This window comes from Pteropus medius, unplaced genomic scaffold (assembly GCF_902729225.1).
Source record: "Pteropus medius unplaced genomic scaffold, Ma_sr-lr_union100, whole genome shotgun sequence".
Classification (NCBI taxonomy): Eukaryota; Metazoa; Chordata; class Mammalia; order Chiroptera; family Pteropodidae; genus Pteropus; species Pteropus medius.
The window spans coordinates 31,004,448-31,016,470 of NW_024354502.1; the positions used below are offsets into that span (position 1 = coordinate 31,004,448).

Consider the following 12,023-nt stretch of genomic DNA (forward strand, 5'->3'; position numbering starts at 1 on the left):
AGATAGCAAGTTCTCTTTTGACACTTAAGATGTAAAAGTAAAAATGTGTAGCCATTCTTCCATACATCATAATAGTTCTTCAAACTAGCTAAACACAATCATTTTTCTATTCAGATGTGCTAAGATTTATGGCAGACTCCTATAGAGAATATGCCTATATTCATATGTTTTATTATTGCTTTCTAGTTTGTTTGCCTGTTTTGAGTGTTTCCCTCATTCTCTTGACTTTAGGAGGGAAATATCCTCTGAAAATACATAGAACTAAGTATGTCAGTCAACAGGTATTTATTTCATGCTTACATTGTACAAAGCACTGCATTAGGTCTGAGGTAAGGATATAAACAGGCACAGTGTAGCTCTTAAGTTTAGAGCCTATCTGAGAAGATAGGTCATGAACACGAAACACTAAATTTAAATAAAGAAGAAAAATGTGCATAAGCTATATACATGCATAAGCATGTATCTCCAACAGAGTTTTGTTGGCAATTCAGTCCTAATAACATTCTGAACCTGATGCCTTACCATAATATTTTTAAACTTATACTTCCCATCCAAAACTTTGAGCCAATAAGAGACCAGGACGGTAATAGTTCTCACTTTCTTTGTATTTACATGGTAAATAGGAATCTTCTAAAGAACTTGGTTGTTGTGAGAGTTGGTTTTGAACAGGTGCTTTATTCTTAGATGTTATTTCATACTGAGGTAATATTTTTATAACAACCTTATTGAAGTATGAGTCATATACCATAAAATTGACCTGTTTACAGTAAACAATTCAGTGGCTTCAGTGGCTTCAGTTGTACAACCATAACTGCAACCATAACTGCAATTGTACAACAATTCAATGGCTTCAGTTGTACAACCATAACTGCAATCAATTTTAGAGCATTTTTGTTACCCCCAAAAGAGCTCATACCCATTGGCAGTCACTCCTCATTTTTCCCCATCCCCCAGCTCTGGAAAACCTGTAGATTGGCTTATTCTGGATATTTCATGTAAATGAAATCATACAATAGGTGGTCTTTTATGAATGGCTTCTTTCACTTAGCACAATGTTGTCAGTGTTCATCCATGTTGTAGGACCGTACTAGGATAACATTTTAAAAGAAAATAATTTTGCAAGATTTAAGAATAAACTGTATCCCCTTGACTTGACAATAGGAAGCAGTCTAATTTGGAAATATACTAACTTAAATGTATTTATTTACTCTTGGTATATGAATGAGAAGTTTATTTATAAATAAGTTTAGATGGAGTATATGAAATATCACAAAGGATGACACCTAATGAATTTTAATCTTGATTTTTGAACTGATGGTATAAAGGACACTTGATATGGCAGGAATTTAATTTTTAAAATTTAAATGTCACAAAAATCTTTTCCCTATTCTGTCTTTATAGATATTTTGAAGACTTTGAGAAAAGAATTCCTCGTGAAGAGATGTTACAAATGCAAGTAAGAGTGTGCTAAATTGTATTTGATTAGAATTGAGAATGTCACTTGGTGAAAGCTGTTTTTAGAATACTGACTTAATTTTTCTTCTATTAGGATATTGTACTAAATGAAGTTAAAAAAGTGGATTCTGAATACATTGCTACAGTCTGTGGCAGTTTCAGACGAGGTAACATGCTTCCTTCCTAACTTTGGTCATTCATGCCTTGATGTTAAAATTGTATGAGAAACATGGATTAAAAAGATATAACTTGTGTTACTTCGTAGACTTACTAAGATCCTGTAGTTTATTTGTTTATAGATGGAAGTAAATATGTGTGAAAAATTAGAGGAAATTCGTATTGAATTTATTATAGAATAATATTTTAATGACTAATTTTAATGAAAATTTACAAAATAATTTTAGGTATGTTAAAATCCTAATAGTGGTTGTTTGGCTAGATGGTTGTGAAGCTGTGGGTAGGTTTTTTCGTTTGTTTGTTTTATTTTTTGTATTTTCTAAGTTTTCCATAATGGATCTAAGAGTAATGTCTCAGAAGCACCAGTTCAAAACCAATTCTCACGACAACCATATTCTGCAGATCTCCATTTACTATGTAAATACGAGCAAAGTGGGAACCACACAATCATGGTCTGTTATTGGCTCAAAATTTCGGAAGGGTGCTATAAGTTTTAAAATATTAGTTTTAAAAATTGACATAGAAAAATGTCATTTAAAATTTTTAGAATAGATATCCGACTGAACCTCTGGCCACCTTTGGAGTTTTGCTCAGGAAATACATGATAGGCTGTCAGAAATTCGCTGGATAGCTGCTATAAGAATCTAGTTGGGGAGAGAAAAGGACTAAATCCATAATTGCCGATAAGTAGAAAGAACATTGGATTGAGGCCAAAAGACCTGGGGTCTTTTTGACCTCAAGCCAAACCTATCACTATATGATTTTAAGTAGGTCTGTCTCTTCACATCCTATATTCTATATTTGCAAAATGAGAGGATTAAAGTTAACCAATTGTTTAAGTCTGGGAAATACCTTGTAAGTTTTTAAAAAATATACACATTGCTGTACCCTGCTACAAACTTACTAAATGAGAATCTTCTTTGATGGGGCTTTGGAATCTATATTTTCAAAACATGAACTTTGATTCACAGCAAGCCACATGCAGTTGATTATGACAACCTTTCTGGATACAGACACACACACATATTTTTTTTTACTTTTATTATTGAATAGATTATATGGTTATGTGCTTAATAAAAAAAAAAAAAAAAATACACTAAGAAGTCTCTCTTCTACCCTGACCCTATTTACTCTCTTCCCTCCCTCTCTCCCACCACTGTCCCATCAATTACCACTTTCTTGTGTATTCTTCCAATGTATCTGCATGTAAATATAACTAAATGTGAATAAATATCCTTGGCTTCCTCCTTTCTCTCTCTTTCACAAAGGTAATATAATATATACACAGTACTGTACCTTACTTTTTAACTTAAAAGTACATCCTGGAGATCTTTCCACATCAGTATATAGAAAGCTCCTTATTCTTTTTTATAGTCACATAACATTTGATCACGTGAATGTTCCATAGTTTAGTCCTCTATTAATGGACTTTCATGTTGTTTCCTGATTTTTTGCTCAAGTAATTTGTTTTTAAATCGATAGAGTAGTACATTTTTGGTGGTAGGTACATGGTGGAAGACACTCAAACTTTTAGGAGAAAAAATGAGAAGAAAAGACAATAAATTTTTTTGTTAAAATAACTTCTATTAATGTCCTGGGATCAGCATACATTCGATCTAGTCTTCTTTATGTTTAAATATCTGGTTAAAGATTATTGATGTATAGGGTGATGATCCAGAGACACTGCAGAGTTTTCAATGACTAACGGTATGTTTTACATATATTATACCTATAAAAATGAAAAGAGAGGCAACAATTATTTTATGCCAGCTGTGTGCCAGGTACTATTCTAGATGCTTTTACATATGTTCTTATTTAGTTGCACAATGGCCTACAAAGTAATATTTAGTAGTTTGTAGACAAGGAAACTGAAGTCTAGTGGAATATAGTCTTATTTGCAATGCTGAAAAAAAAAAGACATTTGAAGTGGAAAAAAATCCATCTAAATGGAGACAAAATTTCATGGTATTATAGTGAAAGGTTTAAACAAGTATATATAATCTGCCTGAAGTTATGTGGTTTTAGAGTGGAGATCAAATGAAAGCCTAAGCCATTATAATGTGCTACGCTGTTATCCATGATACCATGATAGTAATTTTTACCAATATTCATTAAATAAGTTCAGTCATAAGAATTGAATTGAGTTTTCTGATTAAACTTTATATAGTTAGAACATACTGTTTAATTTGAGATTTTTAGATATATAGTATTTATAGATATATTTTAAAGCTATTTTTAAATGTTTTTACTCTGTTGAATACTTACGTACATTTTTAATACATTAAATTAACCAAGCGTGTGCAATATCTAATGCCAATTACTGTTCTTATACCAGATTCTGATGACATCTTCAATTTCCTGAATAGTTGGGCAGAAAATCGAAATCTTTTAACTAATTGTGAATATGAAGCACAGTGAAATAGAAAATTAGGCTATAAGTAAGGCTCTTCTATGTGTATCATTACCTTGGTTCTATGTTTGCCTAATAGATAAATTTACATGACGAATTCCATACATTTTCTATGTTGTCATAGGTGCAGAGTCCAGTGGTGACATGGATGTTCTTCTGACCCATCCAAGCTTTACCTCTGAATCAACTAAACAGGTTCCTCAGAATTTGTAATCAATGTGATCAGTTGTACCTAGCAGTGAATATCATTTTCTAAGTGATAGTTGAGTATTTTCAGAATAAGTTTTTGTTTTAATCTGTCTGGAAAGTCAGTTGAAGTGTTTCATGCTGATTGAATTCTGTGAAAGGCAAAGTAAGTTGTGAAAGGGGATGCACGTTGTTTTTCTGCAAGGAATTGGAAGGATAGTCTAACGTTTGAAAGAGATGAAATTTAGTAAAATATTTCCAGAATTATTGTCTATCACAGATAAATTTTTCTATTAAAATATTATATTAAGAAACTTTAAGTCTATTAGAAAACTCACGAAAGCAAAATATTTTTGATTTTGGAATATATACCTTTTAAAGATGAAGCAGTTAACTTTTTGATGTAAGGAAACAGATAAACACAAATGATGTTTTTTGGGGGTATCATTATATTGATGAAGGACGGTGGTATCTAAAAATAAGTTTCATTTGATAAGATGAATTTTCCATTAGAAGAAAAAAGTACTTACTCAGAACATAAGAAAACTTGGCAATTTCTCCGTAGATAATCAAAAAACATATAAAAAATGTTTTCTTGCTGTAACAAAGTAATTGCTCTTTTTTTATTTCCCTAATTATGTTTCTACAGCCAAAGCTGTTGCATCGTGTTGTGGAGCAGTTACAAAAGGTTCATTTTATTACAGATACTCTATCAAAAGGTGAAACAAAGTTCATGGTAAGTACTCCTTTGAGTTTACACATCTGACTATTTAGTAACCGTTCTGAGTGTGTGACTCACTGTAGCTTAATATTACAGTCAATAAATATCCATTTAGAACTTAGAGAAGAATTAGCAGGATGCTAATCTCAAAATAAAGAATTTCGTTTTAAATTTCCCACTTATAAATAATCTGTGCCAACAGAATAGATCACTAGGCATAATCTGCTATTTTAAAAATATCCGTAATGACTTTGACATATAAGCTTTTCCATAAAAAAAGCAAATGTTTTTATATTCTGTGACTCTGAATTCTTAAAAGAGATTAGAATTGTTTGAAGTGTATTAATATATTATAACACTAAAGGAAAAAAAGGAATCAAAGTATGTGATAGAAAGCACGGGGGAAGAAACACATTATGTGGAATGATAAGTAGAGAAGTTAATAGAGGGGGACACTTGCAGAGATTTTCAAAGTGAAACCCATCATGATGAACTGTCAAAATCCTGTAGTCTTCCTAGGAATTAAGATTTGAAGATTCAAGACAAATGGCAAATGGATTAAGAACATATTAATAAATGGCCCTGTATAAAAACCGACAGGAAGGCAAATAGAAATCTAGAACTAAGGTAATAAAGGCTTTGCTTTCCTTTATTCTACTGCTCACCTACATATATCATTTGGATCCCCTTTTCTCTGTGCCCCCTCTTTTCCCAAGATATATGATTAAAATGTGTTTTTAAAGAGTGGACATGCTAGAATTAGCAAGTCTCAATGCATAAATTTGAGAGTAATTTTAACCAAAAGTAGAAGAAGGTGGTTGAAATAATTGAAATATCATGTCATTCAGAGAGTAGAATGGTGGTTGCCAGAGCTTGCGGGGAGTTAGTGTTTACTGGATACAGGATTTCATTTGGGGAAGATGAAGAATTTCTGGAGATGGATACTAGTAATAGTTGCACAACAGTATGACTATACTTAGTGCCTCAGAACTGCACATTTTAAAATGGTTAAAATGGTAAATTTTATGTATATTTAATCATACAAAAAAAAAAAATCATGTCATTAAATTTAGCCTGGTGATTATAATGGGCTATGGAAGTGTATAGCCTTAGTTGGCCAAACATCAGTGTTTTCAAAAGAACTTTGGGAAATGTAAAAATAAAAATTCTAGTCAGTCTTTGGATTAAATCTGTGATCTATTCTCCTGAATCTGGCATATTTGGAGCTCTTATTCTATGTCCAAAAGTATATACACATATGAGATCTTATTTAAAATAGGGTTTATATATCCCATGACACCCTTTTTAAATTTATATTGATTTTTAATTCTCTCAAAATGAGTATGTATAAATCTTACATTTAAAAAACATTCAATCAGATAAAATCCTAAAAATAATATGAGCTAGACAAGTTGTTTGTTTGTTTGTTTGTTTCATAAGAGGAGAGTGTCCTTGTATGCCTGAGCATATTCTGGGTACCCCTTCTGGCCTTACTCTCCTCCAGTAGTTGTCTTTGTGAAAGGCACTGGGATTCCATACTGGGGAAGTGCATCGACTGTTTTCAAAATTAGCAACCAGGAAGGTGTTTACACAGTACAATAGCAAAGGTGTTTTTTTACATTATGAACAGTATTTTGCTGGTACTCAAAGAAGATCCAGAGGAAAAGCCAACAGAGGCTGTAGTAATCCAGCTAGCAAGAATACAAGGAAAAATTAATAAGCTGTTGGGCCCAGAGTAACCCGAAAAGGAAAGATGGGTAGCCAAGTATGTGTGAACATGGAGTTGCTGACAGTGGTGAAACTAGGTTATCCTAGGAGCTGCTTAATCAAAAATGAGAAGACCTTTGCCTAGGAAGTGCACAAGCAGCCAAATCCCAGTGACTGCTCCAGACTAGGTCGGTCCAGACCTTGTTGTATGTGATATGAAAGAACAAAACAGTGAGAATAGGTGTCAGTAGGACGAGAAGGTGTACTCAGTCATTTCAGATATGTATTAAGCATTCTAGGCACTGTTCTAGGAAGTTGGGCTATATTGGTTAATTTAAGTAGAACTTATATTTAAGGAGTATGGGAAGGGACTGGTAGTTATGAATGTAATAAATAGGTAAAGTATATGGTATGTTAGGTTAATATAATAAGTACTGGTTTTAAAAAAGAAATGGAGAACAGGGTATGGGGAGATGGGCATGCAAGAGAAAGTATTAAATAAGATGGTCAGAGGCAGCCTCATTGAGATGAGACTTGGGGAGAGACTTGAGGTAAAGGATTCAGCCAAGCAGATACCTAGGGGAAGAGATAGGCAAGAGTCAGAGCAATGGCCCTAAGTCCATGCACATTAGCAGAGATAGCCAAAGAAATTAAGATCTCTAGGTTCCTAAAAGGAAATTGGCTGCAAAATAAATTCAATTTATAAGGTGGAATAAACCATTCTCATTCCATATCTACTTGATTTCAAAACCTCTTGTTGCTGTAACCACTGACTAAATAGTTTAAAAGATATGACCATTTGTGTGTTTTTAAAGTTATCTTCAAAACATGAATTCCCTTAATAGTAATCAAACCTTAGGAAAGCCAGGGTTATCCAAATCTTCTTATAAAATCATGGTCTTTAGGTAATTGAGCTATTTTTCCTGCGAATATAATAGTATTTCGAAGAAAAACACATTTTTCTCTACATTTAGATGACAGTTTGCTTTATATATGATGAAGTACCATTCAAATTTTAGCATTTTGTGCAAGTTTGGCCTTGGATGATTTTCTGTGAACTATCTATAGTAAGGATTCAAGGGACAATAGAAGATACTTTGACTACCCTGAGGAAATGAGAGGCTTTATTTCAGACACACAGCATGAAGCTACCTAACTGAAATGCCAAACAAAACTAATCCACTCAGTCTAATAAAGAATTTACAATAATACAGAGAAATTCTTTAACATTAGCACTTCAGAAAAAGTGCAGGAAATAAAATGAGCCTTGAGGAAAAGAACAAAGCCATTAGATGAAATCCTATTACTGATGTGACAAACAGCAAGATCATTGCCTGTGGCATGCAAACAGCCATATCCGCAAGGTAATACCTCTTGGTAATTCCAGATAGAAGTAAATTCTGATCCATCTGAAGGTTGTGTTGGAACATGTTAATGCCTTAGAAGGTAGTTTTCATATTTTGAAGATAAACAGGGATCATTAATCTTTCAGCCATAAGAACAGCTAAAGAAAATACCCACTTTAGATTATAGATTTTAATTTTTCTAGGTTGCTGAGTAAAAAACAGTGACTTTTAGTGACATGTGTATCAACTAGTCTACTTTTTAGGACCAGAAGCCTGTCACTGTGTATTTTTCTTAGAATATAGCACTTGAAACTTTTATTTTGAAATTTGGCAATATTTGTAGCTCTTTTTATATATTAATGGGTAGCTGACTAGTCCAGAATTATTGCCCATTTTTCTGGAAAAGGAAAAGGTAACAAAATAGACTTTGATAATATCTGTTTGAAAACTATAGAAGTATAATGAAAACTCACCTGTAGAGAAGGAAGAAACTGATCCCATAATTTTCTTGTCTTTTAAAATTTTCTTAGTTTTCATCTGTCTTCTAATTTCTGGGAGATTTCCTCAATTTCAAACTCTTCTACTTTTGCTGTCATATTTTTTATTTTGATTTAAACCTTTCATAATATTCTGCTCTTATTTCATGGATGGAATATCTTATCTGAGAATATTACTGATAGCTTTTTTGTTTGTTTTCTTCCTGAATAATTGTTTCTTCAGATTACTTTTTTCTGCTTGTTTTGGTCTCTGTCTTTCATGTTTGATACTTTCCTTGAATAGCTTATTGTTTAGAATCACACAAATACCAAATCCTCATAACTATAATCTCTGCCTGCTATTTTATGTAGTTCTTTAATAATCATAAAGTATATAGGAAGGTAGTGATAATATATAGTACCTAGAAAATCCACTAAATTAAAGTGCTCCCAATTCAAAAACTGCCTCCATTAATGCAAAAATAACCTCACATTAACATTTGATTAAAATTAAGCCTTAAGTTTAAGAACATCTTTAAGCATTCTTTTAAATATCCATTTTAGGGTGTATGCCAGCTTCCCAATAAAAATGATGAAAAGGAGTATCCACACAGGAGAATCGATATCAGGTATTACCCAAAACTTGTTGCTAACCTGTTAACTATTTTTTCTCCTTTTTTTCTCCTTTTCCCGCTTCCTCCGTATACCTTGGAATTCACATAAATGTCTAGAATGTCTTTTCATTCTGAAGTGTCCTATGTTCCTGCTACAGACAGCGTTTAGCCTGAAACTATAAATAATGACTGTTTACAGAATCTAATTTATTTTCTCCAGATTTGCATCTCATCACAGTGCTTTCCACAGCTCAAAGTAGTTTCCTGTGTGAGGAAAGTTAGTTGTAATGAGCAATACTGCTTTTTCTCCATACCTCTTGCAGAGCTGAGTTTACTAAAACCTAAACTGCAAGGTTGGGATAATATGAATGGTCTACCTAATGATAGTCTCCTCTTCAGGTTATTAGGCCACATAGACTTATTTTAGGTCTTTTGTGTCTTATCAATTTTAAAAGTCCTATTTTTGCTAAATTTGAAATGTAAAAGATTTATCTTTTTTTTTTTTAGATTGATACCCAAGGATCAATATTATTGTGGTGTTCTCTATTTCACGGGCAGTGATATTTTCAATAAGAATATGAGAGCGCATGCCCTAGAAAAGGGCTTCACAATCAATGAATACACAATCCGTCCCTTGGGAGTCACTGGTGAGTATTTGTGTCCATTAGAGATAATCCCAGTCATCTGAAGAGGAAGTTATTTTCAAAGATACTTTGGTCTAGCAACTTTAATTTCTCTAAAAAGCTTTGAACTATGGCAGTTAAGTGTAATTTCTTTGTAGTCACTCAGGCAACCAAAGGGGTTTCAGTCCATACATGCTCCCAGGCCCTCAGCTAAAGGCCTGTGATGACAAGAACTATTTCTAGTAGGCCTATCAGAATGGATTAAATTCTTTCTACCTATGATGGTCAGTGAAAAAAAATCTTACTGACCTAAAGTGTTTTTGTTTTTTTAAACGTATCTCTAAGACTTATGAAGAACCCAGGTATCGTTGCTTTTAGTGCCAGGCCAAACCTGGTAGCTTCAGCCCCATGCTTTTCAAGTTTAAAGAGCAAGAATTGCTTAATCTCTGCTTTAGGGATCTTCTTAACATTACACAATATATTCTGTGGTTTACTATTCTCTACTAGGAAAATGAAAAGTTTGTCTTTTTGTCCTATAAGCGTAGTATAGGGGTTTTCATCCTTTGTAGACTAGAGCAGTGCTTTACACATGTCAGAGTGCATACAAACCATGTGGAGACCTCATTAAATGCAGATTCTAATTCAGTGGGCTTTGGAATAGGGCCCAAGATTTCTGCATTTCTAGTGAGTTGCCAGGTGATACCAGTACTGCTAGTCCAAGGACCACATTTTTATTTGGAACTAACTAGAGTATATTTCATATAATACATGGTAGCTACAGTGGAGATCCAGCAGTAAGAAAAATGAATTACGATCACTTCAGTGGCCACTTCAGGTTCCTTTTGTAACACTGGCACATATATATGTGACAAACACCAGCCCGTGTAGGAGGATGGGGGCAGCCAATATCTTTTTATCAGTGGCTTGGTTACCATTTTCTTTTTCTTCTGCAAGTGAGTCCAGTACAACTCTCAGTCCTGAACCATCTGTAACCGAATTTTAAAACTGGTTCATATGTTTCTTTTCTCCATTTATTTGCAGGAGTTGCCGGAGAACCCCTGCCAGTGGATAGTGAGAAAGACATCTTTGACTATATCCAGTGGAAATACCGAGAACCCAAGGATCGAAGTGAATGATGCCTATCCTTCCTCCCAGGCACAGCCCAACAGGAGTCTTAATTTATTTCTTAACCTTTGCTATGTAAGGGTCTTTGGTGTTTTTAAATGATTGTTTCTTCTTTATGCTTTAGCTTGCACTGTAGTCAATAAAACTTCTTGGACGATTATCAGATGGTCTTGTTCTTATTTTATTAGCAAATGTGTTTATATTTATGTTCATGATGACACTTTAGTGGGGATTTAGTAGAATTAAGAGGTAAGACGATAGCAAATCTTTAATGGGAATTTTTATTTTCTCATTTACTACCCTTATACTATAAACCACATCACCCTACTACCTTTCTTCCTATTTACTGATTACAAATTAGTCAATTAAGGTACACCCTGAGGCTAGCCTCTGGAAAAATGTTTGATATTTTTTTAGAAACTAGTAAACTTCATAAATTTATATTTTTTCGGTTGGCCCATATTCAATTTTGTAATATATACTTAAATAGAAGAACAAGTGTGTGGTTTACCTCTTGAAATCTGAAGCAACTGGTTATAATCCATCAGGGCTTCCCTAAGCAAAACCACTTTTAATTATACCCATATGTACAAAGTATTGCTTCTTAAACTTCAAACAAACAAAAATTGTACTTTTTTGCCCTAGTTCTCCTCTAAGATAACTTTTAAGTTCAAATGGTAAAAATATATAACTAAAAACACTCATTGAAGCCCTAGCTTTGAAATATAAAAATTATATAAATATATAAAAAGTCATCAAATGGTAAGTAAAGCTATTGCAAACAAAATATGTGAAAATGCTTTGTAACTTGCAAAGTACTATACAAACATAAGATAATATTACCTTTTGAATCTTATTTTTTTATTCATAAAATTATTTTGTAGTGAAATACTATTTTCCTTCCAAGAAATGAAAGAAAACAAACAATAGGATTTTTAAGGAAAAATAATATTTGCTGTGATCATTTTTACTGGTAAAATATAAGAATTCATTGAACTGCAGATGGCTATCACTTTTTTTTCCCCAAGCTACTGTCAGTTGCCAGAACTTCACCAGAAATTACTTAAAAATTATTTGAACTAACTGAATCACTAGGTCAAAATTAATCATTTTTGTTTAGAATCAAATCACTTTTCTGCAGAAATAGACAAAAGTCAGCTAGTTTCTATCACAAGGCAGCATC

The 12,023-nt window shown here is 33.0% G+C and overlaps 1 protein-coding gene across 1 annotated transcript in view; it reads left to right on the forward strand.

The window, feature by feature from the left end:
• POLB (DNA polymerase beta) overlaps positions 1 to 11,000 on the forward strand; it is a 21,291-nt gene extending 10,291 nt beyond the window's left edge. Inside the window, exons 8-14 of the mRNA XM_039853938.1 lie at positions 1,402 to 1,456; positions 1,550 to 1,622; positions 4,167 to 4,237; positions 4,878 to 4,964; positions 9,043 to 9,107; positions 9,600 to 9,739; positions 10,757 to 11,000. Of these exons, the coding sequence (XP_039709872.1) occupies positions 1,402 to 1,456; positions 1,550 to 1,622; positions 4,167 to 4,237; positions 4,878 to 4,964; positions 9,043 to 9,107; positions 9,600 to 9,739; positions 10,757 to 10,851 (586 nt within the window). The 3' untranslated portion in view covers positions 10,852 to 11,000. The remainder of the gene's footprint in view (positions 1 to 1,401; positions 1,457 to 1,549; positions 1,623 to 4,166; positions 4,238 to 4,877; positions 4,965 to 9,042; positions 9,108 to 9,599; positions 9,740 to 10,756) is intronic.
• The last annotated feature ends 1,023 nt before the right edge of the window (positions 11,001 to 12,023 follow it).